General features: G+C 40.0%; 2 protein-coding genes across 4 annotated transcripts in view; one reads left to right on the forward strand and one right to left on the reverse strand.

The window, feature by feature from the left end:
* Positions 1-25,357, reverse strand: part of LOC135339652 (serine/threonine-protein phosphatase 6 regulatory ankyrin repeat subunit B-like) — a gene marked incomplete in the record, with an annotated part of 1,209,744 nt that overhangs the window by 797,859 nt on the left and 386,528 nt on the right.
* LOC135339633 (tyrosine-protein phosphatase Lar-like) lies at positions 3,380-22,674 on the forward strand. 3 transcript variants are annotated; one of them, XM_064535797.1, is made up of 5 exons: positions 3,380-3,589; positions 3,751-3,831; positions 3,899-3,967; positions 9,778-10,234; positions 17,452-22,674. In XM_064535797.1, the coding sequence occupies exons 1-5, from the start codon at positions 3,523-3,525 to the stop codon at positions 22,106-22,108; spliced, it is 5,331 nt and encodes a 1,776-aa protein (XP_064391867.1). In that variant the 5' UTR covers positions 3,380-3,522; the 3' UTR covers positions 22,109-22,674. The 3 variants fall into 3 exon arrangements, with proteins under 3 accessions (XP_064391867.1, XP_064391868.1, XP_064391869.1); XM_064535798.1 differs by lacking the exon at positions 3,899-3,967 and having other exon boundaries at positions 3,382-3,589; positions 17,452-22,673; XM_064535799.1 differs by lacking the exons at positions 3,380-3,589; positions 3,751-3,831; positions 3,899-3,967; positions 9,778-10,234 and adding an exon at positions 4,568-4,804 and having other exon boundaries at positions 17,452-22,671.

The following is a 25,357-nucleotide window of genomic DNA, read 5'->3' on the forward strand; positions in this document are numbered from 1 at the left end:
TGCATGACACCTCGAAGTGACCTTTTAGGTGACCTCACTTTGGGGTATAGTACTTGTGCTAGTATACCGTATAGCGCGAAATTTAAAATTTTTCGATGATTTTGTGGGTTAGCAATCCTACACACGAAATTAAGTCCACGAAAATTGTTACTCACAAAGATTAAAGGGGTGGCTTTCGGTAAGCAGTCAATTGTGCAACAAAATTTTTTTAGAGACCATTCCACGAAATAAGTGCCTTGAAAATTTCGTGCTATACGGTATTTGATGACTTTATAATCAGTAAAACAACCAAATAACTGCTTATTTACGCTTATTTCGCTTATTCACGAGAATGCCTCCAGCCCCAGCCGAGTTTAAGAGCATTTTCTGCATGGAGTACACAAAACATAAACTGTGCATGCAAATTAATACTCTAGTGTACATGCAGTGAAACTAGTGCATATGTTAGCCTTGAGGAGGACGTTACCACTCAACCACACCCAACGCACTGCACTGTTGGCATGGCAACGGACTCCGGTACAGTTGTATGGTGCCAGTTTTTCATTTGCATGCAGGTGATTGAATGGTCATAGTTTAGCAGCAACCATAATTATTGTGGTGATGATTGCTTGGTACAGGTGTGGGGATTCCAACCCAGAAGCTCACCAAATACATTGCTGTGTAACTTGGCTGTAACTACATTTGTAACCACAGATAAAGATAATGATTATGAACCATGTTCATGCAGTAAGTAACAACACTACCAAAATCATGTAACACAAGCATGCATTGAATGACCTTTCAGCACATGCAGCCTTAGAAAAAACATCTCCTCCAATGATATACCAATGAAACCGGCTCGGTTAAGAAAATCTAAATGGTGTATTATTCTGACTTGCATGCTTGACCATAATTACTTTGCGAGTTTCCCTAACAAGCGTCATCACAGGAGGTGTGTGGTAGGCCAGTGGGGAAAAGAAGCAACATGCATTACTTCAAAGTATCACTGAATTAGTTGCATATATGGTGTTATCTCGAAATGAGAACCCCGGACACTTTATACACCAGAGTTTCATTGGCATATAATATGGAGATGCTCTGAGGCTGTGCAAAGTGAGTCATTATGGTGTACATAATGTACAGTAATAAATTAATTTTAGACTTGAACTTTGGCATTGATCATTTTTAACAACAACCATGTAGCTTTGGCATCTCCACCGAGGCATCAGCACCTGCAGTGCTTTCATTATTACTATTATAATTATGGTAAACAACACATGCAAAAAACTACGGAAGTCAATACAGTCTTGCAATATTCTGGGTAAACTTTGCTGTAACCACAGTTGTAACCACATACATGTAGCTAATGATTATGGATACATTAAGCATTAGGCCATGCAGGCCCTCGCGCTTGGAAATTGTCAGCTATACAAATATCACGTGACCTCAAATTAAAGGCACGAAAAGGATATGGTCATGAATATAATTATGACTAAAATTAATTAGTGAAAATTATGCACTTCTGCTTATTGAGAAAGTTAGGGGTGTGTTTTCAATTAAAATTCTATGAATAATTATCTTAACAATCCGCTTGCTATTTTAGAAATTGTGCTTGAGAAACTATTGCTTGGCCTTAGGCCTTGCCCAATTATGCTCAAAATATTGCCCATTATGTAATAGTCTAGTCTTAATTCTTAACAATTATAGTCTTTAATTGTTACCCAATAAAAATCATCAACGAGAATTATACTGCAACATCACAGAAGCTTCTACATAATCTTCTAAGGAACTATAAAAATTATTGGTGAAAGAAATCTTAGAAAAGAGTAGAAAATCAGGCAAGGCCTATGCATAGACATCCATGCACTGCAAGCACTGCATGCATGTAGTGTACACCATAATGACTTTGCACATGCAGGTCAGAGCAGCTCCACATGCCAATGAAACTCTCAATTGAACACATGATAATAGTGTATCAAAGTGTCCGGGGTTCTCATTTCGAGATAACACTCTATACTGTCACCCATAAAAAGTCATGCAACTAATTCAGTCAGGCAGTAATGTTGCATGCAGTAATGCATAATTATGTTGCTTAATTCTCTCCCCACTGGCTTAACACACTGACACCGCCTTCTGTGATGACAATTGTTTGTATGGGAAACTCGCAAAATAATTATAATTGTTGGGTCAAGCAAGGTCAGAATAATACACCATTCAGATTTCTTAACCGAGTTTCATTGGCACATGCATGGAGATGTTTTCTGAGGCTGTACTGAAAGGTCATTCAATGCATGCTTGCTGTTACATGTTTCACGGTTGCTGCTTACTGGTTTATCTGTGGTTACAAATGTGGCCAAGTTACACAGAGTTGGAGACGTTACGTGCACCACTTTTTTTGCTGAGCTGGCACAAAAGTTGACGAGTTCTATGTAAACTTCTAGCTGATGTTGCATGGTCATTAGAGACTGAAACGCAAACTTTATGTGCCTCTCTGGCTTCTTTTGACTTTCATTAACCAACCCGATCCCCTCTGTTCTGGCGAGTTATCAGTGCATACAGCTTCTTGCCAGCCAGTACAATGCAAGCTGCATACAGCACCGCTGAAAATAATACTCTACCCTATAGTCTAGCTAATTTTGGTCCAGCCAGACAATAGACACAGCTATTGCATGAAATACGAATACTTGACTGACTGCATGTGCAATGTTAATTACGTTCTTTTGTTTGATTGAGGGGGGGAGGGGGCATGCCTAGAGAGGTTCAATGAGTGTCTGCTGAAAAAGTGGTTGTTATGCAATCCACTGCATGTACACCATAATCACTCACTTTGCACAGCCTCAGAGCATCTCCATAAAAAAATTATTATATAATTGTATGTCAATGAAACTCTGAATTGAGAATGGTGTATAAAGTGTCCGGGGTTCTCATTTCGAGATAACACTATACACCCATACATGCAACTAATTCAGTGATACTTTGCAGTAATGCATGTTGCTTTTTTTCCCCACTGGCCTACCACACACCTCCTGTGATGATGCTTGTTTGCTACAGGGAAGCTCGCAAAATAATTATGATTATTGGGTCAAGCATGCAAGTCAGAATAATACACCATTTAGATTTCTTAGCCGAGTTTCATTGGCATATGGAGATGTTTTCTAAGGCTGTGCTGAAAGGTCATTCAATGCATGCTTGTGTTACATGATTTTGGTAGTTAAATGTTGACTTAGTGTTGTTGCTTACTGCATGAATGGTTCTCATAATCATTATCTTTATCTGTGGTTACAAACGTGGTTACAGCCAGCAATGTATTTGGTGTGTTTCTGGGTTGGAATCCCCACACCTGCACCAAGCAATAATTCACCTGCAAATGAAAAACACATGCTACCCTATTTACCTCGCTTGCGCATGCGCACCGAGGCATAATTATGCTAGGCAGCGTGCAGTGTGCAAAACGTACGTATGAAACAGGAAAGTGAATCATCTATGGCGTCCAGCTAGTACAGTGTGCAGTGTGCAAAACGTACGTATGAAAGTGTATCATCTATGGCGTCCAAGCCCAACACAGAGTCTGAGCGTGATATAGAAAATCAAATGGACGTACTTATTCAAGGTTAGCAAAAGCTAGCTATAGAGTTACAGTAGGCCTACATTCATGTTTAAAACTATACTAGATCATCATACGTACGTCTACGGAACGCTTTAATATTTCAGGGTTCATTATTGTTCATTGCATGGTGCATGCATAAAATTATAATAATAAATTATGTACAGGTGCGCAAACAAGCAATGAAAAGGTAGGTGACTGCACATACCAGACAGATGACAATACTGTTCAAGAGCAAACACTCAAAGGTAGAATGTTGTGGGTATTTATAATATTATAAGGAGGATTTAATATCCATAATTTATCAAACATCAGATGTGGGTTCAAAAAGTCAGACCATCAGGCCGAGAAACATCAAACACGAACCTACTAAAAAGCCAAAAGGTACGATATGTGTTACCATACCGTAAAGTGGGTATATTTCGAGGGTATAAAATTAGTGTTTGTGGTTTTCGCTCTACCGCGAACATTAATTATACTTGAGTTTGCGCAACACATGAGTAAAAGCGTAGAGCGTTTTGCGTTCCTTATATGGATTTTGTGTACACAGTTTTACCATAGATAGTAAAAGAAAGGGATTGGAAACGCATTAAGTCATACGGCACAATCTTACTGATGGTCGTAGCCTCGATTACAGGCCCTTCATTGCGGCGTAAATCAAAGCCACATGCATAGTATAATTATGAGAGTATCTCAAGCTGGAGCTCTAAGCATGTCTAAGCTTGGACAGTGTATATACAGTAGACTCCAAGTAAACATGACTAGAAGCCTATAGAAACTCTTATTTGCACTTGATTTTCATCCTTGAGCAGCTGTAGCAGTCTACACAGACGTAGACACACACACACAGACACACAAACACACTACCGTATATCTCGCTTGCGCATGCGCACCGAGGTATAAAACTGCAAGATTAGGGTATTGTGTTTCGCCCGTGATATTATTATGGAGTGTATGATTATCATTATTGCTAGACAAGTTGTACTGGAGTTTTCTTGCGTCAATTCTTAGCATGGATAAACCCGGGAATCTTCAAATGAGGGCTCTATCCAATTAAAGAAAGGTAGGGGCAGGGCCAGACTAAAAGAAATGTTGATAAAAGAGTCAAGCCAGTCCAAGAAAGCTCTCTGTTCGTGAGATACTTAATACCGTATACTCTTAGCTTTTACTCGCCCGTATGAACTTCTACAACGGATATCTCTTCGTCTGGCCCTCTGGAAGGTACTTAGCTACATATAGATACCAATAAAGCTTGCTTAAAGCACTTGCTGCGCTTATAAAAATTTGACACAACAGAGAGTCTATATGCTCGCGGTTTTGATTCCCTCTTGTCTCGTTTATATCTTTTTAGTTACTAGTAGCCCAGAATCCAGCAATCTGATTGGTCAGTACAGGGTTTATATTTCCCATATTAACCTGTAAATTCTCATATAAACCTGTAATTTTCATGTTCACAACAACCATTCATTATTAATTTTTGTGTTTTTCAAACATGTTTTTTGTATATTGTATTATAAAAAACAATGAGAAGTAACTGTTTTGTTTTGGTAATGACAAAAAATTATAATGTTCAGTCGCTGTTAATACGTTGGTTGTTGGATGTAGGCATATAGAGAGATTGATGGTATAACGTTGCAGGCACTAAAGTTAAAGTTTGGAGGCATAAATTGACAGCAGTTGGTTTGTGAGTTTTGTTGCACTGCCATCTGTGAGTGATCAGTGTGTGCCAGTATGTTAATTGGCTTTACGTTGAAACTGACTTCTTTTGACACTCAGAAGTTCTCTTGTAGCTGCGAACTCCTTCCAAGCTTCGGTGTCCAGTTGTTTCCATTATCATTTGTTCGTCCACTCCAGCGTTGTAGAGTCTAGTAGCATGCAGCACAGAGTATGTATTAGAGGTTCAGCCTTCTTTTGTGACCCTAGTCCAGCTCTCTGCAAGCGCTTCATTTCGGAGTCTAGGCACACTCGAAAGTCAGCAAAACAAGCATCCTTGAACAGGTCAATCCCGGGATTTCCATTCTAATTATTCACCTTATGCAGATATCACTATCCAAACTGTACACTGCACCTGCCGTGATAAGAGGCCTGCAGACACTTTGCTTCATTCGCTTTGAGTTAGGTAGAGAAGATTGTGCAGGTTCTGTTGGCTTGTCCAGCTCCTCCTCCTTTCTTTGTTCTGTAGAAAGAGTAGCCAGCTCCGCCTCCACATTTAGAGGGCGGGGTCTATGGGCTCGGTCATTATTATGCCGAGTACTTCTTCAGAAAAGAGCTTGTCTAGGCCTAGGTCTTCGTCCGCGTCCATTCTTTCGGTTAGTTTTTGAAATGAACCTAGCAACTAAACTCGTTAGATACTGTTTAGTCGGTATCTATGGGAATTATAAGCCCGCAGGCACTCGTAGTACCCTCGCTTCGCTCGGGATACTACAGCAGGCCTTTGGGCTTATAATTCCCATAGATACCTCCTAAACAGTATCTAACTATTATATATATCCTGTTTTCATGCGGTTGCTAGGATATGGCCAGGGGATAACTAGGATAATTCCCTCTGATATTTCCCCAGACATGTTTGCTACAAGATCATGTAGATAATTTTGGAAATTAAATATTTTGTGCAGGTTGCCACATATTAAAATCAATGTTTGGTTGCTTTATACTGCAGTAGAAACTACTGTAGCTAGATTACAAAGTAAAAGATAGTAAGGAGATGATAGTGAGGCACTTGATAAGAGATTCTCAAGCTAGAGAGCTAGTGCAGTCCAAGTGCTAGTGGAGCCTGAAAGCCCGGCTTGGCACCACTCTGCCTTGGCACTGCATGCACTGCACTGCACGCACTGTCTCTGGCGAGGCTTTAGTCACGGAGGAGGAGTCAGGGCGGGACTCAGAGTGTTTCCTGATCAGCATTTCTTTGACAGCGTGACAATAAAGAACTCTGGTGTCGAAGGGTAAGCAATAGTACCTGTAGCTAGCTAGCTATTGACAGAGCAAGCTTCTCCTCAATGCTTTCTTTTTGCTTTCTGATAGTTTGAACGTGAGTTACCATGGTAGAGGAGTAAATGCGCAATTATAGCTAGCCAATCACATAGGATATATAACACTCATACTCTATGGTACATGGTTGCTAGGGATTTATGGCAACGTAAACCACACCTTGCCTTCGGGCTCCGCCCTCGTGCTTGGTGGGTTTACTGCCACAAATCCCTAGAACCATAGTATAACTATAACATAATCATGGCATTCTTACACAAAACAGAATATATTGATATTCATACAATATAATTAAGAGAGCACAGCAGACTTCTTTGAACCTGCAAAAGAGAAAAGCTGACAGCTAGAATAAAACTCGTGAGTGACCACAATACCCTAACCATAAATGTATGAGCATTTCCCATATAAGGAACCACAGGGCTCAACACTTTTATTCATGTGTTGCAAAGATTCTGCAAACTCTGGTACCCATTAATTTAATATCGCATGCATGCTGCAGAAGGGCTGCTATTCCGCGAAAACCTCTCTAACGGTCATTCCGCGAATATTTATACCCTCGAAATATACCCACTACATATCCTGTTTCATGCAGTTGCTAGGATATGGCCAGGGGTAATAATTCCCCTCTGATACATGTACATGTATTTCCCCAGACATGTTTGGTACAAGACCATGTAGTCTAGATAAAACTACTTTTGTTTTTTGTTTTTTTGTGCAGGCTGCCATATTAAAATCAATGTTTGGTTGCTTTACTGTATACTGTATTACTGTACTGTACTACAGTCTGTAGCTAGATTACAAAGTCAAAGATAGTGAGGCACTTGATAAGAGATTCTCAAGCTAGCTAGAGCTAGTGCAGTGCAAGTGCTAGTTCCCTGGAGCCTTGGCACCACTCTGCCTTGGCACTGCGCACTGATCCACATGTCTGCTCTAGCTCTGTGGGTATGGGTGGCTTTAGCTGTTTGTGAGGCTTTAGTCATGGAGGAGGAGTCAGGGCGAGACTCAGAGTGTTTGCTAGATCAGCATTTCTTTGACAGCGCCATGGAACTAGAAAACTCTAGTGTCGAATGGCAAGCAATAGTACCTGTAGCTAGCTAGCTATTGACTGAGCAAGCTTCTCCTCAAGAGTTTCTTTTTGCTTTCTGATAGTTCGAATATGAGTTACCGTGGTAGAGGAGTAAATGGGAAATTATAGCTAGCCAATCACGTAGGATATATAACACTCATACTATGGTTGCTAGGGATTTATGGAAATGTAAACCACACCTCGCCCTCGGGCTTGGTGGGTTTAGAGTAAACAACTGATTATCGAACACGTTCTATTTTCAAACGCTTGTTCTCGACTAAGCTGATATAGTACCTAGGTATAGACTAGGTAAGGCCCTATTTAAGTCCGAACTCACGGCCAACAGAAAGCTTCCTCGGTGGAGTGACAAGGCCAAACACTCAACTATTGGAACAGATTTAGTTCAAACATAGCCACGATTCTTCGAACTCTCTCTCTCGTATCAAGAGAAGGCTCTAAATAGCTAGCTACAATGCATAACCGTAATCTACAACTAGTAAACTATGTACAGCTCTGGTTTTGAGGTCTAACTGCAAGCCGTTAGACAATGGTGCCCTCTTAAAAAAGTGCAGTAGTGCCATCAAAGTCCGAACGATTAATACCATTTTCTTCATAATCTCCATTTTCCCCCTAAAATTTCAGTTACATCATGGCTTATAATGAGATTATGAAGAAAAAGGTATTAATCGTTCGGATTTTGATGGCACTACTGCACTTTTTTAAGAGGCCACCATTGTCTAACGGCTTGCAGTCAGACCTCGAAACCAGAGCTGTACACAGTTTACTTTTGATGGCACTATACTGTACTTTTTAAGCAGTGGCGGATCCAGAGGTAGTTCGTTGGGTTCGTACGAACTACCCTTCCACTAAGTTGATACTTTATATTTAATACACCTGGCTAGCTTACTGTACTGTCATGACAATAGGGTACAAAGTTCTCTCTGCATAATGTGAGGGTGGGGCTGGCTATATTGACTCATCCAGCCACATGGTCGCAGTGATAATTGAGCCTGGCCATGAATCCTAACAAAAGGCTAGATTGCAACCCTCCATTGACTCCTGGAGTAAAGTTTCAGGTAAGGGAGAGTTCATGGCACTGCATACTGAATGATAGACACTGTATAGATTAATTATAATTGCTATAATAATTATATTGACTAATATAATAATCTAGATGATGCGTCAAGTCTACAGCCAGTCTCCTCTTCCAAGAGAACCACCAGCCACCATCGTCACTCCTCCAGTCATCAATGTCTCTCCTCCAGTCACAACTATCTCTCCACTGGAACCACCAGCTAGCCACCTCCATCACCCCTCCGTGTTCATCGAAGCAAGCAACGAGATCTTCTGCTGAGGATCAGCCAATGGACATTGGTGCTCTCCTGAAAGAGAAGAAAGTGCAATCACTACCCCAGAGCATGAGAATGGCTTTGCCTTGTGTTCTTTCAGATATTATATAGTTGAAGGGAATGTGGTTAATTAATGGGCGTGGCATGTAAAAGGGGGCGTGGTCAACCCAACAATTTCGGCGCTTTGCGCGGCCAAGAAGTAAGAACCCCCCCTTCCCTAAATCCTGGATCCGCCCCTGTTAAGAGGCCATGCACCATTGTCTAACGGCTTGCAGTCAGACCTCGAAACCAGAGCTGTACACAGTTTACTTTTGATGGCACTATACTGTACTTTTTAAGAGGCCATGCACCATTGTCTAATGGCTTGCAATCAGACCTCGAAACCAAGACTGTACATAAGTTTACTAGTTGTAGATTACGGTCATGCATTGTAGCTAGCTGTTTAGAGCCTTCTTTTGATACGAGAGAGAGAGAGTTCGAAGAATCGTGGCTATTTTCGAACTAAATCTGTTCCAATAGTTGAGTGTTTGGCCTTGTCACTCTGCCGAGGAAGCTTTCTGTTGGCCGTGAGTTCGGACTTGAATAGAGCCTTACCTAGTCTATACCTAGATACTATCAGCTTAGTGCTCTGAGCCGCTGTCCTCGAGAACAAGCGTTCGAAAATAGAACGTGTTCGATAATCGGTTGTTTACTCTACTGCCATAAATCCCTAGAACCATAGTATAACTATAGCATACATATGTACGGATATACATAAAGCGTTTATACATAAAGTGTCTATCCTTTACTTCTAGAATATCCTAAAAAACGAAAATTGGCAAAAGAAACACTTCCTCCATCTATAGAACTTGTCACACATGATCAACACAGCAAATCAATTGTCGTGAACCCGGAAGCTAAAAAACTTTTACATGCTATTAGAAAACCGGTTGCTGTTCTGAGCATATGTGGCCCTTATAGAACCGGAAAGTCGTACTTCTTGTCACAAGTGCTAGGTGGAGATGATTTCGAAGTGACCCATTCCAGGGATCCATGCACCAAAGGAATCTGGATGTCCACCAATGTATTAGAATTTGATGACCACGTCCTAATACTACTCGATACTGAGGGTACAGATGCTGCTCAGGCAAGTGAGAGCTCATCCAGAGAGGAAGTGATGAGCTACCTCATTCTCGTCACCCTACTGAGCTCTTGTTTGATATACAACACCAAGGGTGGAGCATTTAATGAATCAGATATCCAGCAAATGAGGTATATACACAATGAAATCGATTTTATTAGATTTATATCGGTATCGTAAGTACATTACAGAGGCATGCTGTGCCGACGGTTATAGTTAGTCGGTCAAAATGTGTGTGTGTGGGTCTGCTCAGATGGATGACATAATTTATAAAGAGCCTCCCTCAACACTAGTTTATAGTGGCAAATTATCTTGTTGTCGAATAAAAGCAAGCGAAGCACCTACATGTAATAGTTGTACCACCATGGATATCAAGGGTGTATTGGATTTGTACTACCGAGGGAATACATACAACCGCACGAGGTAGTACAATAACAATACACCCGCAGATATCCATGGTACCAGGAGTCAGTGGCGGGTCCAGGGGGAGATCCCAGGGTGCCACGGATCCCCCCTTTCAGTTTAGCTATTATGGCTTTACTACAGCTACCAGCTAGCTATTTATCAGTTTTGTAGCTATGTAATTTGATTCAATGATTGTACCTGTTGTTTTGATGTATCAACTGCCAAAGGAGTGTTCAGATTAACCTAGGCTAGCTAGTTGACTGTTCATGGTACCGTAATTGATATAATTACAGCGCCAGAAAAAATTAATTCCACTTCTGAGTGGCGCATCTTTAGAACACAAAAAATTGCGTTCAGCCCAAGCTGGCGCCTAAATTATGGTGGCGCTTATGTACAACAGCTAGTATAGAATTTGTAGAGAAAATGGGCGTGGTCTAGCTCAGTTTCACTTGCTAGCTGACAAGAGTGCTGACTTAGCGGGTTGAAGGCGAATTTGGGCTAAGAATAAAAACTCTTCGAGCCGCCCTCAGGAATATAGGTCACTGTTTTTTGTTTCAGGAATATAGGTCACTGTTTTTTGTTAGAGTCTAACGACTAAAATCGGCTATGACCACACAATCCTTGCGGTAAACTTTTTCCATCTAGTTGCGTACTGATAGCTATAGCAAGCGCTGTAATATACAGTAGACTCTCGCTATTCCGGCTCTCTGAAGTACGGCCACCTCGATATACCGGCCATTTGGCTTGGCACGGAATGCTAGCTATATGTTTACTACACAAAACTCACCCTGAAGTACGGCCATTCGCTATTCCGTTTACCGGCCAGTGCTGTCTGTCCCAAACAAGGTTTTCAATGTAATTTTATACGTATATTACGGCCGGATATGACGTTTTGGGTGTGGTTTAGCAAATAAAATTGAATTACACTTAAATAGAGAACAGAATGATTCATTATCCTACATTATCCTCGAGACAAGAACCGCAAAAGCAGTCATTAGATTCGAGGTAATGTCGTTTTTAAGCCGCGGCTATTTCCTGAGCTACAGCCATCTCGCTATTCCGGCCAAGCTGCATGGTCTCAAGGGTGACCGGATTAACGAGAGTCTACTGTAGTTACTTATCAGTGTAACAGCTAGTATAGACACATAACATAATTAATGTCTTTCTTTATCACAAAAACGAATAATTCGTGTGGTAACACTGCATTGTAACCTTAATGAGTGGGCTTAAGGTTTTACGATGCAGTGTTTGCTCATGAATTATTCATGAGTTTTTATTTTTTGTTTTTATGAGAAAGGAAGACATTGTTTCTATTATTTTATGTGTCTATACTGTTGCACTACTCATAAGTAACTATTACAGCGCTTGCTAGCTATATCAGTACGCTAACTAGATGGCAAAAAATTTACCACGTACAAAGATCGTGTTGTCATTGCCGAATTTAGTTGTCAAATATTAGACAAAGAAAGACTCTAACAAGAACTAAACAGTGACCTACCAGCAGTTTATGATATTCCTGAGGGCGGCTCGAAAAGTTTTTGCTCCTATCTATCTACAAACTGAAGAAAAATACCATAGTTTACTAGCTAGTCAGCTATTTTTCCATATTTTTCTACTTCTACACGAGCTATAACTTGATAGATAATTGCCTTACTGGCAAAGAGCATGCAATATCTGTAGCATATAAAATGACGACTAGTGTACGTATACAGTCAAGACAAGCTTGATTTACTACTGCGTGGGCAAACACTGCATCGTAACCTTAATTTCGAGGCAAACACCTGGGTGGGCTTAATTTTGAGACAAAACTACTGTTTTCGAAATTAAGCCCATCCCACATGTAGCTGCTTTGTAGCATGCAATTAGGGTGGGCGTAATCTCGGTAGAATATGGTATAAGCTTTAATTCTAGGCACCCCATTACACATGCGCACTATACACCCACGTGGAGTCCTATATTATATTTTCATGGGAAAACTACAGGTTTTCACCCATTACACATGCGCACTACACAGCCACTATATTTTCATGGGAAAACTACAGGTTTTCACTGATGCCTCGTCCCATTGTGTCTAACCATGCATGTACCACTGCCGTTTTCAAATCCTTAATTAATTGCTTAATTGTCAGTGTGTGATCTAATCTGATTTTCTGCTAGTTTATTGTCCCTAGTTTCTGCTATAATTATAAGCTGCACTGCATGCGCTAATGCCTCTCGGCATGTTTTACTTCGCTAAAGAAGTATATATGGCACAGAAAAGGTAATTAGGTTGCTTTGTACAGTAGAACCTCGCTAATCCGGACCCCTTTATTCCGAAACCTCGCAAATCCGGACAAAATGGCAAACTGAAATAGAGGAGGGGCTGTCAGTAGAATAGAGTGCTGCGCATGCGCAATGTAAATTGCTTAGCTGAATCAGCAATAATTTTATTGATAAAAACTGCTCGAGACAATGGCCACTGCAAAGAAAATGAAGAGAGAGCTCACAAGACTCACTGTATTGGGGAGAAAGTTGAGATAAAGACTATTTTAGCTAGCAGCTTCCCTTCTGGCCACAGTAATATCATAATACATGTACAAAAGTGTCTTCGTTAATGATATTCATAATCAATTAATGATATCTGTTAATCCGAAAATTTCATGTATTCGGATGGGGTCTGGTCCCGCTCTATTCGGATTAGCGAGGTTCTACTGTATAATGTTATGTTACGAGAAATAAATGAGGACACGGTTTTACAGGCACTGAATGTGCTTCTATAGGCTGATTAGAATGATGTATTTACAAGTGTAGAAACAAGTGACAGCTAGAGAGTATATGTGACAGGCTCTTGGAAAACCAAACTTTTGGAGCAGAATTTACAGCTATAGCAAAATTTTTGCCTACAGTGCAAAATCTCAAAAGTTATTGGCGTATAAGTATCTCTACAGTCCTTCTACTACCTCTATAATATCTGATGCTCTAACCTTTCCATCGAAGTGCTTCATCCAAACTTTCAATCATGATTACCTTATTTTTCTTAATTGAGCAATCTCTTTGAGAGGCATTTTCTCAATACTACATTTTACGGCTCCGAGTTTCTAACGCGCATAACTCGGGTATGAAACTATAGGTATGTGAACACTAAGTATATCATTGTGTAGGCAATGCTCTGTTCTATCACTTGGTACGTTAATCACCAAAATTTTAGCCTGCTCCAAAAGTCTGTTTTTCCCAGACCCTGTCACTAGGGTTATTAGGGCAACATTTAGTTGACGAACTTGCATGGTTGCAATTGTTGCTGGTTGGGCTGCATAATTATTTGTCAAACATTGAAACTATGGCCCATAATTATCACAATGTGCAAAGTTCATAAATAGTATACCGTACCCTCGCGAAAATACGCCCACCCTTTTCTGCAAGAAGTCTAGGCTTATTAGGGGACTGGGCGTTTAATCGCGAACGGCGAGTTTTCATTCGAATATACGCCCATGCACCCACGGCCTCAAATCGAGGTTTACACTTTGCTCTATGCCAATTCTTTATTAATTTATTGTATTTTCACATAGTATGAACATTTTATTGACAACAACAATGTTATAAACTAATGCATGAGTATGATTAAAGCGTGACAAGAGAATGAACATGAAGAAGTGGACTCTGGCTCTATTCGTTGCTTGTTGATGTTAGATGTAGCAGAAACTTCTCGAAGGATGGTAGGTCATACTCCTACAGAGCAGCTATCAGGTACTTTGTTTCAGAAAACCAAGGCAAGGTGACCTGCAAAATTAGCCTGTGTGATAACTTTCTTAGACTTTGTGTTTCCTTTCTCAGCATATAGGACTACTTGTTCCCTGCATATACATCTTCAGGGGCAGATCCATACAGAGAAAGTTATAATGTCTGATCTTGGTCCAGCAAGGAGTATAGTCTTACTAGCTACTACCTAAAACTTCCTTTCTTCACTAAAATTAATAGTAAACACATGTGGCATTCAGCTACTGCCATGCTCAACTTCTTAGTCTGGGGTGGGCTTATAATCGAGTGAAAATACCCTCGTGCAAGAACTTCGAAGCAAAAGAGGGGATGGGCGTTTATTTAAGATGGGCTTAGTTTCGCGAGGGTAGGGTACAAATGTATCTTTCTAAGCACACAGTAGTGCCTCTAGAAGTCAGTGTCTGGACAATTGCATGATCATAACCGCAAGGTCTGATTTATTGATCGAGATACCTTCACCAGTTCAACTGAGTGTATAGTGCACAGCTAGTTTGAGATTAATTGATTTGTGGTCAGCAGCTAGCTAAACAGTTTCGCTATAATTATGTCCTCAGTTTTTACATTTTTGCAGGAGTCCTTATATATACCAGGAGCGTAGCCAGGATTTTTTGGAAGAGGGGTCAAAACCTATCAGCCGCGCAGCGCCGAAATGTTGACTGGAAGCCACGCCTCTTAATTATGAAGTCATAATTGACTTCTCTATTTAGTTGGGTGTGTCCTGACGTTTAGAAGAAGCTAGTTTAGCAAAGAACAAGAACTGCCTATAGATTTAGATCAGAATAGCTCACAGTTTAGGGACTAAATCGTTTTGCTTGCCTACTACGTATAGCTAGCTAACTGCAGCAAGATTGGGTAGAAAGGGAGTGCTCAGCAAGATAATCAGCTATATATATATACACTAACCTGAGCTGAGTAGAGATCCAGAAAAAGGGGGGGCATTTGCCCCCTTTGCCACCACCTGCCTACGCCACTTTATACTAGTGAGAATAATTATAAGCACTGCCCAAACTTATATTGTTTTTGTCCGCCGATTGCAACTACTGGACGGCATCTTCTTTCAGCTGTAAGACAGTTATATATAGCTACGAATAGATAAGCTAACAAAGTGGCTTTAAAATGGTCTATACTGTAGTTTGGAAGATATTGTGCTCTATAGCGTGTTGTGTGTGTGTAGACTGCTACAGCTGCTCGTGGTTAAGAAGTGCAAGTACGAGGGTTTTCTTGGATTTCAATGTGCACTTCGTTCTCGAGTTATGCCTTACTTGGAATGCCATTGCAGCCTTTTCAGAGTAGTAAGTAACTAGGCAGCCATTATGACTTTGAACTTTTGTCATCCCAGTGAGTACTCCCCATGCAAATGTAAAAAGTATACGTGTAAGTAAAAATATCGAGAACAAAGAAATCATAATCCTATAGAGAACGTGGCGGTTATCCCTTTCCTTGCCATTCGTGAAATCTGGAACAGGAGCGTCTTTAGGTGGATCAATTAGTGTGGATCCGGCCTCACCACGCCTCCATGTCATTCTATTAGTCTAGATCCGGCTAGCAATTCTAGCTGGGACTCCCAGTTCTAGCTCCTTTTGTTTAGCGTGTCAGAGACTGGGAGAAGATGATTGGCACTCCCTGGCTCCTTTGGATGTACAGCTGTCCAGATCCCTAGAACATACCCTCCATTCTGACGAGTTATCAGTGCATAGGGTGCTTACTAGATTCTTGCCAGCCAGTACAGTTCAAGCTACACACAGCACCGCTCAACTATTCTCTACCCCATTATCTAGCTAAATCTGGTCCAACTAGACAGCAGACACAGCTAGTTAATTCAGTAAAGCCAGGGGTAGCCCTACTTCTACGGTTGTTCAGTACCCACGGTAACAATTCCTCTGGGCTGGGCTAACTAGTTGAGCCACGCCTCCCAATTCTCAAGGCTAGGTACATGTCTCTGTCTAGCTGCTTCTTCAGCTTCTTGCTCAGTTTTGTGGCTTAGAGAAAGGCCAGCTACTCAGGGGGAAGAGTCCAGATGAAAGTCTGGCAGCCAGGTGACGTCCAAACGGTCAGTTATTCTTTCCACCAACTTTTTAATCTAGTCTAGTCCTGCTTGCACTGCTACTACTACTACTGCTACTCTTCCTACTACTACTGCTGCTACTCTTCCTAGCTAGTCAAAGGTTTCTTTTTTTTTTTTTTTTTTATAACTACATATGCACAAAGAGACATCAAAGCTTACATCAAAGGACACAGATTTTTAGCCTACTTGACTGATAAGGCCGTTACCTAGACTACAGTTTGTTTGTCAGGGAGGAGCTCACATACAACTTCATCTAATTCATCATAACGATTCCTTACCCATTGTTGTAATTTCTACAACAGATTGCCAAGGAAAGAGTTATAGAAGCCTGTATAAAACATTTGATTTCGTCGCATTGCAACCGTTGCAGTTATAGCTGGAACAGACGCACATGCACCCACACACACACACACACAGTCAGCATAATTATTCTTCATACATACTATACTGCTTTTCACATCATGTACACAAGTTGTAGTTGTGACACATGCACCAGTGCCACATGGGATATATTGGCTCAGTAGTGACTTAGGCCCGGAGAGCCGCAGGCCTCGAGGGCAAATGCACTACTGAGCCGATATATCCAATGTGCTGCGCATGAGTGAGCTGTGTAACGACTGCATTCTTATCACTCCTTTTATAGGACAACTAGTTTCAACTACTTGTGGTGGCTGTGGAATGCACTAGACGCATGAAAAACGTTTTCTGCCTACCACTGAATCTGTTAACAGTGTTATACTATAAAACGGACCGTTTCAGCCATACTATGCCAGTATCTAGATAGTGGCACAGTTCAAAGCTTGACCTGTGCCATATGGCAGATATTGGCACAGTGTTTCCTTTGATCTGCCCACTCAAAATGCAACAAACAAATATATATTATTCTTATGGCAAATATTTGTGTCCCTTATCATAAAATTTCTCTTGATTACTAACGCAAAATGTTATAGCCCCACATAAAAATTCACCAGCATGCATTGTAAGGCAAAGTTTTATGATCCCATATAAATTAAGCTGGTTACAGGATAAAAATTAATGGTCATGCATACAGGAATTTTATGAAAACATTGATTGTGATAATGTATAAAGTAAGGGTGTTGATTCATCAATATGCATCCATTACAGCTGCTTTGCAAAGTTATCTCAATCATTCTTGATAAGTGAACCTCTCCAACACGATGACTTGCATGAGAGCTATCTTAAGGATCACTTACCGAATTTCCTATGGCTGATGAGAGATTCCGATCTCGAATGCAAAGATGACAATGGTCAAAAAATGTCAGCTACTGATTATGTCCTCCAAAAGATCTTAGTGACAAAGAGTAAAGGTGATACGGCACTAAGCATTAGAGACAGAGCTGTCAGGAGTGTACGAGCAATTTTCCCCAAAATCGAATGCCTGGATATTCCATCACCAGGTCGAGGCATTTCTAAACCGGGCTTCGACATTTACCCAGATTTTTATACGAGTATAGACTCAGCTAAGCAACATGTAGTCAGCAACACACCAGTGAAGCTAGGTTTTAATAGATCTACAGTTTTGGATGGACCAATGCTGGCTGCTTTACTTGATGAGTATGTGCAAGCTCTCAATAAACCAGGCACTCTTCCAAACCTCGAGGATAGCTATCAGAAGGTACTTGAAGTAACACTAACAGAAACATCACATGACCTAGCCAAAAAATACAACAAACAGATGAGTGAACTTTTAGACGAAAAGCTTCCTCTAGAAGAAGGAGACATTGAAGCTCTTAAAAAGACACATTCTGTACGATTGGAGGAAGGCTTAAAACATATCTTAAAGATGTATAGTGATCCAATCGCAACTGTGAAAATGACAGACACACTATTTAATGTGCACGAAAGAGTTTACACCCCTCTTTTGAGATGTTTTACAATTGAACTGCATAGACTGATTCCAGAAACAGCGGACACAGATGAAATATTGAAAAAGGACGAGCAAGCAAGAATTACACCATTTTTACTGAAATTTGAGCAATTAATAATTAAAATAAATCCTGCTGCAACTAATGTAATTGGAGGATACATATCTCGTTTCACACAGACCAATATAGAGAAATCTGAAAGCTGCTGCAAAGAGGTTTTTGAAGAAATCTATACGCAGCAAATACAAAAAGAAGCACCGAAACGAAAATCGCTTGAGGCAAAGTACTATGAGCAAGCAGTTGGACCAGCCAAAGACAAAGTTTTTCAAGATATGATTTCACAAATTCCGGGACCTCCAAAAAATGTAACTGTGAACTTAGAAACTAAAATGTTATCTTGGGAGAAACCGCTAACAAACGCTGATGCTGTCAATTACTATTTTGTTGAATGGTACAGAGAAGGAAAGGACCCTAAACGAATCCAGGTTCACACTACTTTTTTTAAATTTGAAAAGCTTAAATCTAACACAAACTACTTCATTAAAGTTCAAGGATTTAATGACGATAAAAAAAGGCTTGGTGAATATAGTATTGTGTGTACTTGCCAGACAGGAGCTGGAAAACCTGAAAAACCAAAGAAGCCTGAAATAAGTCCACAAACAGAGGAAACAGTTCAACTTATAGTTACAATGTTGTCTGAGGCTGAGCAAAACGGGAGTCCAGTCACAGAAATCATTATCAAAAGAAGTAGTAATAGAAATTCAACATGGGAAGCTCACCATTTTCAAATAGAATCTTCTCAAGGAGAATTTCAGAGACATGCTCTGACAGTTCACGCAAACTTTAAAATTAATGAGGAAATATTGTATTTTCAAGTTCAATTTATGAACAAAGTTGGACTAAGTGAACCAAGTGATTATGCTGAACTAAAAGTAGCCGAAATGATACCAGGGAAACCAGAGAATATCAAAGCCATTACTATGGCAAGACAAATTCAAGTGACTTGGGATATTCCAATAATTAACCCAGGAGCAGTAAACAGCTACCTCATTCAGTGTTGGGGGGAAAAGGGATGTGAACAAGAGCTGATTGCCAGGCGTGATGACAGATCTCTGCAAGTAACGTCACTAAGTCCATATACAGAGTACAAAATCCGAGTCTATGCTACAAATGAGAAAAACAGTACAGCCAATGTATATGGCACTGTAAATGTGCAAACACTAGCTGACGTTCCAGACAAACCTCACCCACTGACTATCAAAGTGACCTCAGCCAGTAAAGCAACCATAACATTCTATCAACAAAAGCCAGACGAAGAAAATGGGAGCCCAGTTAAAAATATATACATTGAGCAACAAATTAAAGAAACTGAACAAGCTACGAAATGGACTGTAGTGAAAAATCACTCACTGATGGATTCAAATCAGAGTGATTTAGCAAATATAAATTTGCCTATTGAATTATTAATCGAACCTTCTATTAGCTGCTATCGTGTTGTAACTGTCAATTCAATTGGAAGAAGTGAACCAAGCCAAGCGGTAGAGGTAAACCCTGAAAACATTTTCCCGGGATCACCCGAGGAGCTTGAAGCAACTACAATTCAAAGCAATTCTATAACTATTAATTGGAAAAAAACAGGAATTAACCCACTAGCATCAAAGCAGTACCAGATACAGCACAAAAAAGTCAAAGGAGGAGCAACATGTCTTTCCAAAATAGTAGACACACATTCATGCACTGTATCTGAGCTTCGGCCCAACACTGAGTACACTTTCACTGTAAAAGCTTTAAACGGAACCCTATTGTCGGAGGAAGCTACACTACTTGTATGCACACCACCCTCTGTACCACCAAGGCCAACGCCACCAATTTTGATACCAAGAGGAAAAGAATTTATATTAAAGGCACATCTACCCCCAGTTGAAGAGAGTGGAAGAGAAGTTGAACAGCTTCATGTTAACTATCACAGCTATGATACAACTACAAAACAAACAATGGAATTCAAGATTGAACGTAGAGAAGCAATAGAGGACAATACTCACGAGCAGCAAATACAAGTCAACATCGATGAAATATGCTGGATAAGTATTAGTCTAAGCAATGAGGTTGGAAAGAGTCAAGAAAGTGACTTAGTTGGTCTCTCTTATGGTGATGTCACTCCTGGTCAACCCAATAAACTGGAATGCACAACAGAAGCTCGAAGTGTCAAGCTAACATGGAATGTACCAAGAGTAAATGGAAATGCAGCTAAACACTACGAGCTTTTTATAAAAGATACGAAGGATCATAACTGGATGATACTAGAAAATGCCTCATTGCATCAAGTAAGGCTTAACGAAACTCTTTATTATGAAGCGACAGTAAATGATCTTAGTCCATTCACAACTTATCAGTTTGGAGTACAAGCTGTGAATAACACAACCAGAAACATTTGTGTAGGAGATCGAAGTTTAATAGAGACTACCACAAACATAGCTCCTCCTGACAAACCCCTTAAACCACTAACAGTTGAGCCTATTATGGGAGAACCATTACATGCCAAGCTACAGCTCAAGATGCTAACAAAACAACTAATGAACGGAAGTCCCGTAGACAGTGTAATTATTGAATGTGAGTACAACGAGGAAACAATATGTTCAGAAGTGTTATTAACAGCCGAGCAACAGATTGAAAACACAAATACACTGCTAACGATTGGACTACCTAATATACACGACTCACAAAACAAGCTGTGTTCATTCCTGATCAGAATGAAAAATGAAGCTGGGGAGAGCCCTCCAAGTGATGCGTTCTTATTTCCAGTTTCAGACCTACAGCCAGGACCACCAAAAAACATAAAGATCTCAGATGTCACAGCTCACACGTTAAGAGTTCTATGGGAAGTGCCCAATATCCATCCGGCACTAGTTACACTCTATGAAGTTCAGTACAGTGCGGTTCAAACTCATCGAAACAGAGAAGCAAAATCTTTTCATGTCAAAAGAGACGCAAATGAATTTACAATCTCTAATCTTTGTTCAAACCAAAAGTACAGTATCAAAGTTATTGCCATGGCTACAAAACACAGCAAGCCAATACACACAAATGCCACTACACTCAAGATTCATCCTGGTGCCCCAACTTCTCTTGTTGTCGACAAATTAAGTAGTGATAGCATCAAGGTTCGATGGAGAAAGCCAAAGGAAAATTCTGAAGAGGTATATTTCTATACAGTCAAGCTAAGACAAGGCAATTACATAAAAGCAACTGAAAAACAAGTTCACGAAGAGAATATTCCCAAGGTGAAACAAATGCGACGTACCCTGGGACACTCCACAGTTTTTAATCATCTGGATTCCTTTAAAACCTACACAGTCAGCGTAAGCTCCTACAATGATAACAAAGAAACACACGAGAATGATGCTACAATACATTTAGTTTTTGAAACCAAAATGAAGACTGGTGCTAGAGTAGCCCTGCAAGTAGCTACGATACCGACGATGTTTGTTCCAAATATTATAGGAAACAAACAAAAATGTGACGAAAATATTTATCCATCTGATGATGAATTTAAGGATGACCCAGATGATGATGAATTTAAGGATGACCCAGATATACATTTAAGTGCCCCAAACGATTTAAAATGGGAAATGGTTGGAAAAAACAAAGTAAAAATTTATTGGAAGCAACCGATACATAATTCAGAAGAATTGCATCACTTCGAGGTTCAAGTATCGGAGCAAGGTGGTGGGAGGATACTTCATGACATTGAAAGCTTTGGAACTAGTGAAACATTTAAAGTTGCTGACTTAGCAACGAAATGCTACGAAGTTAGTGTTACTTCTTTCAACTTTTATGGAGAAAAAGGAGATGAGGCCACTTTATTCATAGGAGGAGATTCACACACATGCACATGAACAATGCACGGGAAAAAAAAAGATTTTAGTAAAAGTATAAATTATCGTTGAGTGTCCATACAAATAACTTGAGTTGTTTTACTTATAGTAATACATCTAAGCAATAATTAATATTAAGTACGGTAGCCACTTTTAATTTGTACCTCTTTATATATATATATATATACACAATTTGTGCTTTCAAAATTAGACTATATAGCTAATAGCTACAATGCATAATAATATTTAGAACAACTATACTGTATTTTCTTGATTAACGCGAGTGCGTTTATTTTTTCAATTGTAAACAAATTATGATGTTGAAGTACGTATACCTAGCTTGAGTAGACAGACGCCTGTACGCACCTTAGTCTAAACTTGCGTGAGAAATGATCAACCAGAGCCAACTACTAAGCAGAATAGCTAAGTTTTGAACTATCAAGAAATAGAAAATGAAGCATTCCTTTGTAAATCCACTAATACCAATCCAAGAAAAAACAAAACGTGACTAGAAGTCAGTTAAGCATGGTCCAATTAACCTTCCGTTAAGAAAGAAGGTAGTTCTAGAGCTATTGATTATGTGTTAAGAGATTCAAAAAACGTTTAAATGCATAGATATAGACATTTCTAAAAGTGCGATTGCACTAATATTGCACTTCACCGCAAATGAGTGACTGACTAAGTAAGTAATCGAAATGTTGCAAGTTCGATATAGGCATTCCAAAGTCAAGGCAGACGATTGTAGTAAAAATGTCAGAGTAAGTTTGTGCGACGAAACTTATGTTTTAATGATAAATTGTCCAACGACCTGATAGCAACTGTACAACCGTAGCATTCTTCGACATATCGAATCTGCTTGAAGGAGTTTTGTATGAGTTATAAAGAACAGCAGGAGGGAAGTTTGCCTCTAAAGACATCAGATATGGTGGCAGTTGCCGTGGTGGTGACAGGGGCAAAGGTGACTCTAGTGGGTTTGGCAATGATGATGGAGGATTTGGCACAGAGTTTGGGGAGAGCTCTGGTGGTGGGTTTGGAGGAGGAGGGGCTGCCCCTGCCGCTGCTGCTGATGATGAGGACTGGTGAACTCTGAACTCCGTGGATGCAATAACTGAACTCAATAATCGTATTTTAATCGTTCCCATTTCATGTACTACATGACACGTCAATCAGTTACACTAGTAACGAGGGGTTTAATTTTCGCTGATTTCGTGGGTTAGCAATCATACAAAAATTAAGTCCACGAAAATCTTTTATTATACTGTGCAAAGATTAAAGGCGTGGCTTCTGTCATTCCACGAACATTGTGCAACGAAGAGGCCATTCCACGAAATAAGTGCCTCAAAAATTTGGCACTATACGATAATTTTGTTGACTTTACAATCAGTAAGACAACCAAATGACTGCTTATTCACGCTTATTGACGAGAATGCCTCGGGGCGGCCCCAGCCGAGTGTAAGAGCATTGTCTGGAGTATGTACGTAAAACATAAACTATGCATGCAATATTAATACTCTATAGTGTACATGCAGTGAAATTATTTATGTCTAGTGCACATGTTAGCTAGCCTTGAGGAGGACGTTATCACTCAACCACAACCAACGCACTGTTGGCATGGCAACGGGCTTTGGCACAGTTGTATGGTGTCCCTAGAATCTAGAAAAAGTTGAGGAGATATCACCTCCATCTCAGCTATTGGTAAGTGGCTCCCCCCTTGATTTAAACTATACGCTATGTATATACAGAGTTTTGTCATTTGAAGGTGATTGAAATGGTAATTGTATAGCAGCAACCATAATTACTGTGGTGATGATTGCAATCAGTATTCAATGATTGGGTAAGTACAGGTGTGGGGATTCCAACCCAGAAACACACCAATATAAAAACAGAGGGATAGATCTATAGATAACGTCATGTGCTGCAAGTAAAACATGAAGCAACCGTTTCTCTGTTTGGTCCCGATCTTTACTGCTCTCCAGTTGTCTTGTCCAGTTACTGCTTTTGACATTGACACTATTTGTGGAAGTGGTTGTACAGCGGCTGATAATGCAAGTGCATCTCATGACGTAGGCGAGTACTTATGTTCTCTAAACTACCAGCAAAATATCATCTTTGTTGAACAATGTGGATACGATTATTATGAAAACACAGTGTTTAATAATGGTTATAAGTTCTATTGTTCCCAGACTGAATCAGGAAAATTTTGCAATTTTATGTCTACACGTCCGAACAGAGACATTCCACTTGCTTGTGAAGATCGCTCAACTTGTACTACAGAATGTCAGTCGTTTCTAACAGAACTGGGAGATAGTGGATGCTGTACTGATCTATATTTGACAACATTTGGATATAGGGGTTTCCCAACGATAGAAAGTCGGACATCTTGCCCAATTGCTGAAAAATGTCATTTGACCGTAGATGAAATTCCACGCGGCACTGGATCTATGCAGTGCAATAGTAGATTATGAAAAGTTTTGCACAATACGAACTGATCTGATACAGAAAAGAGTTAACGAATTGTACGCAAGCAGTTGCTTAAGAGGTTTGGCTTTTGAATCTTATGCTTTCTGTGATCAATATCCAAATGGAACGTACTGTTCGTTTATAATTGGTGAGCTCGAGATGAGGGATAATGTACGCAGGCATTGCAGCTTGATGACCGATTGCACATCTAACTGTCGTGATGCACTGATATCAGCAAAAAAAACACACGGTTGCTGTGTGAACTCGTTCATATATTCTGGCTACACACCAGACATCTGTGAAACTAAGATGGACCTATGGAGCCACTGTGGGATCGAGTCTCCTGGGTTCTGCAATAATCAACTAGTGTTTGGTAGTGGCAAAACTAGCTTGAGCTGCATGTGTGATGGAATTGCTAGTTCTCTTAGTACTGATCGCTACTGCTATGATTTGAATCTACAAATAATAGCTAGCTAAACAATGTGTAGTGCATGAATAATTATTATCGGTTATTATAGATTATTCATGATTTTGTATTATAAATACGTGTCGACGTCTATGGAAATTTAGATCTTAGACTTTTTCGCTATATTAAAAAGTAGCATACTATAATCTCCGTTCTTAGGCACCATTGATTAATTTTCCCAATCGTTTTCCAGGCTGTATACACTGTACATGCATAAAAACAACCATTGTATAGCTGTAGGTTCACACACATGCAGCGTATGAATGCATAGAGCATGCAGGGGTGGACGAAAAACTTTGTCTATATAATTATACAGCTGTGTATGTTACACGTGATGCAAACCA

This window comes from Halichondria panicea, chromosome 8 (genome assembly GCF_963675165.1).
Source record: "Halichondria panicea chromosome 8, odHalPani1.1, whole genome shotgun sequence".
NCBI lineage: Eukaryota > Metazoa > Porifera > Demospongiae > Suberitida > Halichondriidae > Halichondria > Halichondria panicea.